The sequence below is a fragment of the Diceros bicornis genome, chromosome 5 (assembly GCF_020826845.1).
Source record: "Diceros bicornis minor isolate mBicDic1 chromosome 5, mDicBic1.mat.cur, whole genome shotgun sequence".
In the NCBI taxonomy this organism is placed as follows: Eukaryota; Metazoa; Chordata; class Mammalia; order Perissodactyla; family Rhinocerotidae; genus Diceros; species Diceros bicornis.
In genome coordinates this window covers 40447516-40461215 of record NC_080744.1, presented here as the reverse complement: position 1 = coordinate 40461215, position 13700 = coordinate 40447516, and the positions used below count along the sequence as shown (strand labels likewise).

General features: G+C 37.5%; 1 protein-coding gene across 2 annotated transcripts in view; it reads left to right on the top strand.

Annotated features, from left to right (window-relative positions):
* Positions 1-13700, top strand: part of UBR1 (ubiquitin protein ligase E3 component n-recognin 1) — a 143140-nt gene that overhangs the window by 115697 nt on the left and 13743 nt on the right. For both annotated transcript variants that reach the window (XM_058541380.1, XM_058541379.1), the window contains exons 38-43: positions 640-707; positions 1738-1888; positions 6499-6586; positions 7981-8114; positions 9589-9697; positions 12281-12337. In XM_058541380.1, coding sequence (XP_058397363.1) covers positions 640-707; positions 1738-1888; positions 6499-6586; positions 7981-8114; positions 9589-9697; positions 12281-12337 — 607 coding nt within the window. The remainder of the gene's footprint in view (positions 1-639; positions 708-1737; positions 1889-6498; positions 6587-7980; positions 8115-9588; positions 9698-12280; positions 12338-13700) is intronic.

The following is a 13700-nucleotide window of genomic DNA, read 5'->3' as shown; positions in this document are numbered from 1 at the left end:
TTATATGTACAAAACCCTTACTGTTGTTTTGAATTCTTGGTTTCACCTTGTCATGCTTTCTGTGATTTCTAAATTTAGAGACTGGCCAAATTAGAAAGACAGTAGCTTTTGAGCTATCTGTATTTCCTTCCAATCTTCAAGCCATGTAAACCATTATCTAATTTTGTTCTGGAGGATCTTCTTCATCCTCATTTCACTTACACTGCTTTGCATGTTTCCCTGCTCCCCACCCTAAATTTGTTCACATGTTTTATGTATCACAGAACATTTAGAAATGTGTAGTTAGGGGGGAAAAATGTTTTAGGGAACGTTGTGTAAAAGTAATTCTTACTCATGTAGTGGATATTTATTGAACAATCTCTTATTTCAGTTATCCTAGCTTATTTACCTTTTCTTCCTAGATCTTATCTTTCAACCCTTAAAATTATATCCAAGGCTTGCTAGGAGCCTTTTCTCAAACTAATAAGATGAACTAATTTTTAATTATGACTCCCATATCTTAAAAGTGTGATGTGCTGGTTTACCAGTTTCTGTATTTTATAATTTTGTTACATTTTTGTTTTAGATGTTTATATGTTGCATTTTATTTGACTACATTGCTGTCTTACTGACTAAAGTACATTACATTTTTTTTTCCAGTTGTCCTTCCTAACTTAAAATCAGAAGATACACCTTGCCTTCTATCTATAGATCTATTTCATGTTTTGGTAAGTGTTGAATAAAATTTTTTTAAAAGTCACACAAGTTGATAATTTCATGTGTTTTCCTCATTCAAATTCATGCTCTTTGTTCAAGACTATAAATTATTGGTGTTCAGACTATGAAGTTTAGTCTCATTTGTCCATTCTGTTTACATATAGATACAGATTTGACTGAGACCATCAAAATCACTTTAAAAATGAAAGGACATTTACTCTTTACTTTGTAATAGGTCTTGTCCTAGTTGATTATATTTAGTTGGTGTCTGTACAAGAAAACTTTTTCTAATAATATATTATGCTTTCCCCCTCCCCCTTTTTCTTAACTTGTTTACATTATAAGCAGTGCATGATGATATGAGCTGTCTTAAAGTCATTAATTATTTGGTGATAGGGACCAGGCCATGCATGTGTCTTGGCTTCCCCTAAACACCTGTGGATAGGTGGTAAATGTTTTGTGAGTTTCTTGCAGAGCTTTTCCACCCCTGTGATGATCCCATTTCTTCAAAATGAATTCTGTAGAGAGAGCAGTGGTGAGGTTGGGAGCATGGATTGTGGATGCAGGGTTAGCCAGTATCCTCATCCCTCTACACAGGTCTGTGTTATCTACCCTCTGTTATCCAGACCTCTACCCAGTGGTTGTCACCCCTGTCTTTTGGAATCTCTTGGGGGAACTTTGAAAAGAATGCTGGTAACTGGGTCCTACCCACTGAGATTCTGATTTTTTGGTCTGGGGTAGGGCCTGTGTATCATAAGAGCTCCCCAAGTGATTGTAATGTTGAATCTTCTGAACCACAGGGTTGCAACCACTACTAGAATAAGTAGACTTAGCAAAGGGATAACCTGTTTGGTGATGACTTTTGTCCTTCATTTATGGTACATTATATTCTAAGATAGTTTGTTGAATAATTAGGAAAAATATGATGGTTATTAAAAAAGAAACAACAGTGCAGCATCTGGTACCCTTTCCATTTAGTTATGAGATTAATTTGTGTTGGTCTTTGTTGTTACCCATGTTGATAATCATTTTCTTTCATAGGTAGGTGCTGTGTTAGCATTCCCATCCTTGTATTGGGATGACACTGTTGATCTGCAGCCTTCATCAATTAGTTCTTCCTATAACCACGTTTATCTCTTCCATTTGATCACCATGGCACATATGCTTCAGATACTTCTTACCATAGACACAGGTAAAGCTCCCATTGGTTTTTAACTGTAAATAACATTTGCCCATGATTTATTGGCAAAATTAATTATGCTTGTGAATAATCATATTACATATTTCTATATTATGTCTCTTTTTGAATGGTCATTCAGTTGTTTCTTTATGAATGCTGTTTAAACAGAAAAGAGAGCTGTGAAAGGGATAATTAGCTAAACCACTTGATTCTCTTTAACTTTTGGCTGCTCTCCAGATATACAGAGAGACCTGCTTTTCCCTTTTTTTCAAATTCCCTAATCTCAAGTTTGAGGATTAGTCTCTCCAAGGTTTGTTCCTACCTAAATACTTTCAGCCTTTTGGTAAGCCTGTCTGTGAAACCACTCTTCATTCCTCCAACTAGAATGATAGTACTTTGTTGGTCTTCTAGCATTTATCACATAGCTTCTTGCTTTATGGTTTTATCTTATTGTGTTCCACTCCTTTCCCTGCTTCTCCTTTCTCCCTACTCCTCCATCCCCACTGTAAGTTACTTGAGTAGGGAACATTCAGATTTCAAAATCTTCCCTCATAAGTTTCAAGAGTCTAACAACTTTTATTATACCCAATAAGTATTCATTAAATGTTTTTTGAGTGAACGTTCATTTGAGGATACATGAGTAATATAACACCATGAAATCATGATATAGTTGTCTTTTTAGACTCTGCTCTTAATAGAAAGCAAAGTCTGATTCTGGGTATCAGTGATCAAAGGGCTACTGAAAGTTCAGATAATTTAGAGGACAGATAATTAAAATAAGCTTAGAAGAATATCTAGCAAAATTATATATGCATTTACCCTTTGACCCACCAACCCCACTTGTAGCACTCTCTCCCAAAGCTATACTGGCAAAAATATGAAAGGATACAAGCACAAGATTATTCATTGTGGCATTATTTGAAATAGCAAAAAACTGGGAGATTGGTTTAATATCCTATGGTATGGCCATATACTGGAATGCTGTGAAGCTATGAAAAGGAATGAGTGGGATCTAGTGAAGAAGTGATCTCTGGCATATATTAAGTGAAAAAAGTAGGGTACAGAGCAGTAGTTATAGTGTGATACCTTTGTGTAAGGTATTTTATGTGTATGTATGCATATATATGCTTACATATATTCATATTTGCTTATATTTTTTTATAAATGAAAATAGAAGTATAAACCAAAAACCAAGTAAAAAGAGTTGCCTCCAGGGCATGGTAAGGAGTACAGGGATTTGAGCAAAGACTCCTGTGAATGTCTTTTTAATGTAGTTTTGATTTTAGAATCTTATAAATATGTTAGTTAACTGAAAAAAAAATCAAAATGGAGAAAAATAATTTTTAAAAATTGAAAACAACAAATGAACCTAACTAGAACAAAAGTATATTGAGTATATAATTAAAATAATTACTTAAGTGACTTTAAAACACCATATTTCAACTGTACTTCCCTAATAGATATATTCTGACAATAAAAGAACCACAAAAAAAACTTAAACTGAGTTGATGTTAGCGGTACAAGTATTGTTATTTTGAAATTATTTTAGGTAACTTTTAGGATAAACCAATTTAGTGATTGTCATAATGTCATTGGGCACCAAGATTTTCAGCATAAGAAGGAAGAGACAAGAGAATAAATTCAGAAAAGTTAAGTAAAAACCCAATAGTCTCCTAGTCAAATCCCAGCAAGTTATTTTGTGGATATCAACAAACTGATTCTGAAGTTTATATGGAGAAGCAAAAGACCCAGAAGAGCCAACTCAGTATTGAAGGAGAAGACAAAGTCAGAGAACCAAGTCTGACACTACCAGATTTCAAGACTTACTGCAAAGCTACAGGAATCAAGACAGTATGATATTGGTGAAAGAACAGACAAATAGATCAAAGGAACAGAATACAGAACCCAAAAATAGACCTACATGAGAATAGTCAACTGATCTTTGATGAAGGAACAAAGGCAAAAGGAGCAAAGAAATGGTGCTGGAACAACTGGACACCACATGTAAGACACGGACACAGACTTTATATCCCTCACAAAAATTAACTAAAAATGGATCATAGACCTAAATGTAAAACACAAAACTATAAAACTCTTAGAAGATAACGTAGGAGAAAACCTAGTGACCTTGAGTATGCAGTGATTTTTTTTAGATACGATACTAAAGCCATGCTCCATGAAAGAAATGATTGATAAGATGGACTTCATTAAAATTAAAAACTTCTGCTCTGCAAAAGACAATAGAGAGAATGAGAAGACAAGCCACAGACTGGGAGCAAATATTTGCGAAAGATGCATCTGCTTAAGGACTGTTACCCAAAATATATAAAGAACTCTTAAGATGCAACAATAAAGAAATAACCTGATGAAAATTGGGCAAGCTGTGAACAGACATCTCACCAAAGAACATAAACAGATGGCAAGTAAGCATATGAAAAGATGTTCAACATCATTTGTCATTAGGGAATTGCAAATTAAAACAACTATTAGAATAGTATACCACTACACCTATTAGAACGGTCAAAATCCAAAACACTGACAACACTGGGTATTGGCGAGGATGTGGAACAACAGGAATTCTCATTCATTGCTAATGGGAATGAATTCCATGCTGCTTTGAAATAGTTTGGCAATTTCTTACAAAACTGAACATGCTCCTAGCATACAATCCAGCAGTTGTGCTCCTTATTATCTACCCAAATGAACTGAAAACTTATGTCTGCACAAAATCCTGCACACAGATGTTTATAGCAGCTTTATTCATAATTGCCAAAACTTAGAAGCAACCCACATGTTCTTCAGTAAGTGAATGAGTAAACTGTGGTACATCCAGACACAATGGATGTGGAATATTCTTCAGTGCTGAAAAGAGCTATCAAGCAATGAAAAGACGTGGAGGAACCTTATATGCGTATTACTAAGTGAAAGAAGCAGATCTGAAAAGGCTACATACTGTATGATTCCAATTATATGACATTCTGGAAAAGACAAAACTATGGAGACAATAAAAAATATCAGTGATTGCTAGGGGTTAGGGGAGAGAAGGATGAACAGGCAGAGCACAGAGGATTTTTAGGGCAGTGAAACTATTTTGTATGATACTATAAGTGGATACATGTTAATAATCATTTGTCAAAACCCTAGAATATACAGCACCAAGAATGAACCCTAATGTACGTTATGAACTTTGGGTGATGATGTGTCAGCGTAGGTTCGTGGATTGTAACAAATGAACCACCCTGGTGCAGATGTTGATAGTGGGGGTGATTGTGAGCGTGTGAGAACGGCAGGTATATGAGAACTCTCTGTGCTTTCCACTCAATTTTGCTGTGAACCTAAAACTGCTTTAAAAATTAAGCATTAATTAAAAAAAAATCCTGTTACACAGGTGTGTGCGTTTGTCAAAACTCATCAAATGGTGCATTTAATATTTGTGCGTTTTATTGCATATAAAATTTACCTCAAACAAAAAAAAAGAATCATATACAAATATTGAACTCTTACATTTAAATTGGAAATATCAATATGAACTCATGGTATAGTTTCCTCTTTTAAAAAAAGTGTTTATTTCCTGAAGAGATCTTAATTGAAAAAGGAAAACAACTAACAATATTCATCCAGAGTAAGAGACTCAGGGTAATTGTAGCCTTTCAGATGAATTAATGTATAAACAAAAGTATTTTTTTTGTGTGTGTGAGAAAGATCAGCCCTGAGCTAACATCCATGCTAATCCTCCTCTTTTTGCTGAGGAAGACCAGCTCTGAGCTAACATCTATTGCCAATCTTCCTCCTTTTTTTTTTTTTCCTCCCCCCCAAAGCCCCAGTGGATAGTTGTATGTCATAGCTGCACATCCTTCTAGTTGCTGTATGTGGGACGTGGCCTCAGCATGGCCGGAGAAGCGGTGTGTCGGTGCGCGCCCAGGATCCGAACCTGGGCCGCCAGTAGCAGAGCGCGCGCACTTAACCACTAAGCCACTGGGCTGGCCCCAAAAGCATTTTTAAAACAGGAGAGCATATTCAAATGTGCTATAACCATCCCTCACAAACTGCAAGCTAGGCATTTTTATCCCTTTTTAATACAATAAAACTGAAGTTCAGAAATAAAACTGAAGTTCGGAGAACTTAAGTGGCTTACCCAGAGCTTTAACCTAAGTGGGGTAGTTAGCAGTTGCCAGAAAGGTTTAGGATGGTCCTCCCTAAGGATAGATTAATGAAGGAAAGTGACCTCACAAAGTTCTTTTTATGTGTTTCTTTGAGCATAAAGGCAGGACAGCAACTTACTTCCTTTTCTGCAGGTTGAGTTTCTACCTGCTGGCTAAGACTCCTAGGAACCCAGAGCAGGGAGATGACCATTAATTTGTTTACCTGGTCATATTATAGTAGTGTAAATATTTATTGAACATCCATGTTTAGCAAGACTGTGATTTTCCCCAGCTAACATACTGTTAAACAAAGTTTACCTAACAGTTTTAATATTCAGAATCAACTATTTAGATTGGGAACAAGGGAAAGAACCTCAGTTGAGCTGACATTGTTTATTAGCCTGGAACCATGAAATTGAGGCATAATTTATAAATCAAATAGCAAATTCGTAGATTTATCCTTCAGAATTTCTTTTTCAGGCCTTCCCCTTGATCAGGTTCAAGAAGAGAGTGAAGAGGCTCGTTCTGCATCTTCTTTCTTGGCAGAAATTTCTCAATATACAAGTGGGTGAGTAGCAGTCCATTAGTCCAGTCTATTTCACTGTTGTTTTAATAATCCCACGTCTTTGGGATAATCCCAGTTGTTTCCCAGTTGTTTGGCAGTATAATTTTTGAACCATTTTAATTCCAGTTTTTAAAACTCAGTTAAAGACTCTTGGAATAACAGCTACCCATTTGTTTGTTTCTGAGATTGAAACAAGTTTGAACACGTCTCTACTTTTATAAACTATTCTTGGGAACGTAGGCAAAAGATGTTAGAATTTTAACAAATGGCAGTATTTACAATTTTAATAAATGTAGAAAATAGAAAATAGGTTGTCCTTTTAAAGCAATTCATACAGTTGATGCACTTAACTAATTAGAGGTTTTTTAAGGCTGTCATGGGTAATATGGGAAATACATTGGCAGCGCAGAGGTTAAAACCAAAAGTATAATAGGAGTGCTCTGCTGAGCTTCACCTGCTGCCGTCTGCCTCTTTGTTTTCATCTTCTTCATCAATTTTTTTTTTTTTTAGTTTAGGTACTGAATATATGTGTGTGTGTATTTAATAGACTTTATTTTTAAGAAGTTATAGGTTTACAAAAAAGTGAACAGAAAGTACAGAGTTCCCATTTACTTCCTCTCCTCACCAATTTCTCTTATTAACATCTTGCATTAGTGTGGTACATTTGTTAAAGATGATAAACCAATATTGATACATTGTTAGTAACTAAAGTCCATAGTTTACATCAAGGTTTGCTCTTCATTTTGTACCATTACAGTATCATACAGTTTCACTGCCCTACAAATCACCAATTTTAATACAAAAATCAGGAAAGTATGAATTCTTTTTAGCTAAGGTGGCTGCTTTGATTAGTTGTTGATAAATATATCTGCTTCACATTTCGTTACAAGGGTTAGGAAAAAGAAGAAAGTTCTTTGCTTTAAAAATCTACGTGGTAAAAGATGTAAGATTTGTGATTTTCTTTAGGAAGCTATTGGATTTAAAAACTGAATCTAGGGGCCGGCCCAGTGGCACAGCAGTTAAGTGCCCACGCTCCACTTTGGCGGCCCAGGGTTCGCAGGCCTGGATCTCAGGCGCGCACCAATGCACCGCTTGTCAAGGCGTGCTGTGGCGGCGTCCCATGTAAAGTAGAGGAAGATGGGCACGGATGTTAGCCCAGGGCCAGTCTTCCTCGGCCAAAAGAGGAGGATTGGCATTGGGTGTTAGCTCAGGGCTGATCTTCCTCACACAAAAAAACTGAAGCTATAGTTAGTTACATATTTTGTTTTAAATGTTTAAAAATTAAATGAATAAAAATTATTTAAATGCTTAGCTATGTTTTTGAAAGGGAATGTGTTTAAAATCTAGGGTTTTAGTCTGATCAGTATTCTGTCCTGTTCTGGAATTATTGCCTCTAGCTGCATTGGGTGTGGTATTCCTGGCTGGTATTTGTGGGTCTCGTTGAAGAATGGCATCACCCCTTACCTTCGCTGTGCTGCATTGTTTTTCCACTATTTACTTGGAGTAACTCCACCTGAAGAACTGCTTACCAGTAAGTAGGAAAATAAAATCACAGAGTGGTAAATAAGAGCCTTTTTTTTTTCTTACCTTCAACCTCAAGAATACAATGTGAGAGCAGGCAAAAGTACTTCTCCATTCCCCACCTCTTTCATCAGTGTTCGCTCCAAACATGTGTGCCCCTGCGCTGGCGTGGGTTAAAGGTGAGGCCAAAAACCAGATTAGCCTCATAATCTGCAAAACCTACTCATGTCTTCTATCTATATGTAATTGATGTGTTTGAACATTAAAATGCCTGCACGCAGAATATAACCGATAGGATATATAAGAAATTAGAAACATTGGTTACATTTAGGGAAGAGAACTGCTTGTCTGGGTGGGAGGAAAACTTTATTGTATACTCTGTTATTTGAATTTCGAACAAATGAGTATATCTATTATAAAACAAATGCTGCTGCGAAAGGCCTGTTGTAACAAACCAAGGCCATGTATATTTGAGTAATGGAGTCATTTTCTTTCTCCTTTATTTGTCTTAAATCTAGATCAAAGTAGAGAAGGCTTCCTTGTGGCTTTGTATGGGTAAAAATCAGAACGTTTGTATGATTTTGGAAGAGTTACCAAAATTGCTCAAAGATTTTTCCTTTTCTCCTTTGAGATTAAACTGACAGGTCAGCTTTACTGGCTATCAGTTTCTTTATCTTGAACTCAGTTCAGCTGGGTTTGTTGGATCTAGGTTTGTTCTGATTCTATGTAAATAGGATACTACTTTCCAAGTAGTTGCCAGTACAGATCTGTTGTTTGCATTAAAAAAAAATCATGTGTTAATTTATCTAGTCAGTGCTGTAATATGGCAGTGAATAAGGTAAAGTCCTTTCTTTTATTGGGAAGACACCAAATATAGACAAACAGATAAATCTATATAATATAATGTCAAATGATAAGTGCTGCAAAGAAAACTAAAGTAGGTCATGGGAATAGAGAATGCTGGGGCCAGAGGGGGTAATACTTTTAGATAGAAAGTCATGGAAGGCTTCTCTGTGAGGAGACATTGAGCAAAGAGACGTTGAAAAAGGAGATGGAGTTGAACTGGGCAGAGCTGAAGGAAGAGTATTCCTAAGCAGAAGGAACAATAAATACAAAGGCTTTGCTTGACATAGTCATGAGTGTGGCTGAAGCATAATGAACGGGGAGGGTGGTAGGAGGTGAGGTCCAAGAGGCAGGCAGGGGCAGGTCATGTAGGGCCTTTATGCCACGATAAGGACTTTGTATTTTATATTGTGTGTTGGTTTGACATTGGAGAAATCTGATCAGGAGAATGGCTCAATCAGATTTATGTTTTAAAAGGATCGCTGTGGCTTATTTGTCACCTACAGTTTTATAGAGTAAAAAATATATTCTCTTACTATATAGAGAGTATAGAAATGAGCATAAACAATGAAGAAACTCTACTAACAGGTTGACCAGGTAAGAATAATGTGGTTATTAAGTGTATTTTTATTCTCTTGCAGATTCTGCAGAAGGAGAGTACAGTGCACTCTGTAGCTATCTATCTTTACCCACAAATTTGTTCCTGCTTTTCCAGGAATATTGGGATACTATAAGGCCCCTCCTCCAGAGGTACTATGGGGGCAAAATATCATTGTTAGGTTATTATACAGTTTGGAAATTTTAAATTAAGATTCTTTGCTAAGCTTTTAGTTTGATATATTGATTGAAAGTGGTGACAAAAATATAGGAGATTCCTAATTCACAAACTTAAGGGGTTGAGGATAAGACGAGCAGCCATGGGCAGCTGGAATTTCTGCTTGTTCTACCATGACTAACATTCATTGTACGTATTTTCCCCACTGCTGCTGTCTCATCCTAGTTTTAAATCAAAGAGTGGGGGGGAGGCAGTAGTCATGGTGTCAACAGCCATAAAGTCACCATTAAGTATCACAGGTACCCAAATTGGGGCTATATCTAAAACAATAGCATATCTCACATGGTAGCACACATCTCAGGAGGGTGACTGAGGAGGAAAAAAAGTCATTTGATAAATCAAAATGTATCACTTACATTTCCTCGAGAGAAGTGTGTCTTTCTTTCAGAAAAACTTCCAACCCCATTACTTACTGGCCCTCCTGGTCACTCTCTACCCTCCTAACCTCCAGTCTCCTTACCCTGTCTTTGCCCCCACCATTTTACATCTTTTTTTTTGGAGATATAATTGGCATATACCACCATTTTAATAATCAATTTTCACTCTATTACTCTTATTTTATTTCCCTCATTAAAGATTCTGACACCTAATTCCAGTGTATGGGGCTGGGGGGTTGTTTCCCATATATGCAACCAGCAATTCTCTGATACCAGCTGGGTGTCGTACAACTCAACTCAATTCTGACATTATCTGCCTGGAGATAGCATCACATCCCACAGGTTAAGGGCTCAGTCCTACAAGACTGACACCCCCATGCACACACACTTCAAACAGACACCAATCAAAAGTCTGTATTGTCACCTCTGTTTCTGACAGAACAGCTATAGATCTGAGGTTCCAATGACCCCCTCCTTTGGTTCGGTTAATTTGCTACAGTGCCTCACAGAACTCAGAGAAACATTTTACTTACTATATCACCAGTTTATTATAAAAAGATATAACTCAGAAACAGCCGGATGGAAGAGATGCAAAGGGCAAGGTGTGGGGAAAGGAAGCAGAGCTTCCATACTCTCTCTCTGAACTCGCCACTCTCCCTGAATCACTACGTGTTCACCGACCTAGAAGTTCTCCAAATCCCATCCTTTTGGGTTTTTATGGAGGCTTCATTACATGGGCATGGTTGAGTAAATCATTGGCCATTGGCTATTGATTCGACCTCCAGCCCCTCTCTACTCCCTGGAGGTTGGGTAGGTGGGTCCTGAAAGTTTCAACCCTCTAATCATATGATTGGTTCTCCTGACAATCAGCCCCCATCCTCGGGTGCTTTCCAAAAGTCACCTCATTAATGTAACAAAAGATAACTTTCTGATCTCATCACTTAGGAAATTCCAATGGTTTAGGAGCTCTGTGCCAAGAACTGGGTTGAAGACCAAATATGTGTTTCTTATAAATCACAGTATCACACCCATGATTTCCTTTAGTCTTTTCAATTTTATGCCTTTTTTTTAAAATCACTGTCTCTTTTCCTCCATGCCCAAGTTAGGATTTGTGTGAATGTCTTCCTGGCTCCTGCCACCTTTCTCTGTGCTCTCATCTCTTCTGTTAGGTTCTTTTCTTGTTTCCTTGTTTCTCACCAGGTATTCTAATCTCCAGTATGATAAAAATGAATCAAAGTGGATTAAAAAATCAGTATCGTGCATTGTGTTGAGTACAATAGTAGTAGGTTATACTAATTTTACTTTTATATTCTTGGAATCAATATGTTTTGAACTTGCTATTCTTGTTTCGTGTTAAAAATTCAGACTTTGAAACAGAAAGTCCTTGCCCTTTGTACCATTCCTGGCCCTGCTTGCCTCAAAGCCTTTCCTCATCCTCTGCTCTCTAGTGCAGGGGACTGACCCTTGCAGGCCATATTTGCCAGTCTCTCTAGTCATTTGGCTTCTCCCTACATTCAGTCTGTGGGAGACACTGGCAAGATATTGGAGGCCCGGAGAAAGAGGGAATCCTGAGTGTTTAGGCCACCTCTCTGCCTTGTGGAGCATCTCTGGCAGTGTCTGTAGCTCTTCTGTGGCTTCAGTTCCCACCAGACAAGTCTTCTGTGGTTCCAGTATCCACCAGTGACCCTAGCCCTTGGGCTCCAGTAATACCGCTATTTCCTTTTGTTCCTCCAGCCTGGGAGGGCTGGTAGCTTCCTGTTATTGGCTAATCTTTGGGTTGCCTTGCCTTTTTGTCTCCTGGTTGGCTTCTCAGCCCTCCTATCACCTTTATTACCAACTCTTGGTATTAAATTCCCTCTGGTTGAAATACTTAGAATGGTTTCTATTTTTCTAGTAAGACCTTGATTGATAAACCCTTTAAAAAAGAAATTAATAAAAGGTGGGGGGGAAATAAATAGGAAGAAACAAAAAAGAAAAAGGGGGAAGATGTAAGATGAAAGAAGCCTAGCAGAGGGAACATGGAAAGAAGGGACAAGAAGATTTAAAGAGAATGACTCATTGATGACTATTGTGCTGAAGTTGTGACGACCCATTTTCTTTTTCTCTTGGCTCCACATATAGGTGGTGTGCAGATCCCGCCTTACTAAACTGTTTGAAGCAAAAAAGCACCATAGTCAGGTTGGTTTCACATCTCGGTCCTTTTTCTCCATCTGCAAGTTGTGTTTCCAAAAGTAGTTGATTTGTTGAGCGTACTTTCTAGTCTGTCTTCTTCATTCTCACTCAGTACATTGTTTCCTACATTTCTTTAGGTCTTTGCCAGAAATTAGATTATTCTTACTGTTGATTTTTTTCTCAGAGTAGCTGTCCTTTCCCTCTTAAATTATTTGATACCACCAGCTCCACTTCTTAAGTTAGTGCATGCCTATTAAAAGGCAAAGGAGGAGATGGCATTTGGAGCTGCTGGTATGCTAAAATCAGAGAGTAGCAGCAGTGGGGCCAGCCCCGTGGCTTAGCAGTTAAGTGTGCACGCTCTGCTACTGGCGGCCCAGGTTCGGATCCCAGATGCACACTGATGCACCGCTTGTCCGGCCATCCTGAGGCAGCGTCCCACATACAGTAACTAGAAGGATGTGCAACTGTGACATACAACTGTCTACTGGGGCTTTGGGAAGAAAAAGGAGGAGAATCAGCAATATATGTTAGCTCAGAGCCGGTCTTCCTCAGCAAAAAGAGGAGGATTGGCATGGATGTTAGCTCAGGGCTGATCTTCCTCACAAAAAAAAAAAAGAGAGAGTAGCAACAGTATTCATATAAACCACCACTTTTCCTTTTGAGAATAAAGTAAGATATAAATAAAACTATTCCCTCCTCTCCTTCCCTTCCTATCTGTATGCTTAGAGACTACCCAACAAAACTCTTCTTCAGCCCTCCTATCTCACTTAAGTTATGGCCCAGTCAAAATCTTTTTACTCTGGGAGAGTTAAAAGACATAACACATACAGCTTTTAGTCGTAATTTACAATCTTATTATGTACATAAACTCAAGACATAAGAAAAGTATAATAATATATGGAATACACTGTTAATGCTATAGAAATTTAAAGAGTAAAATGTTCTTAATGATGCAAGGTTAGTCTTAGAGGAAATAATTTTTAGCTGAACATAGAAGAAATTATAGATTTTAAATTAATTGGGGCTTGAGGAGAGAATTCCATATAACTCAGATGACCTTCCCCAAGGCATGCATGCAAGGCTTTTAATGTATCTAGTATGGTGAGAACAAATAATACCATTTGCAGACATGTATCAAGTACTAAGTAGATTATGTTTCACTTTAATATCTTATTGAGTCCTCAACAGCTCTGTGAAATTCCTTGATACTATTATTCATATTTATTTCCTAAATCAGCAGGAGTCTTTTATGTTTCTCTTCACCCCACCCCCGAAAATATGCTATTACATTGATGGTGTGCCTTATGATTGAGAAAGTAAGATATTCATCCTCAGTTTACAGATCAGGAAATACAGATTTAGGTTCAAT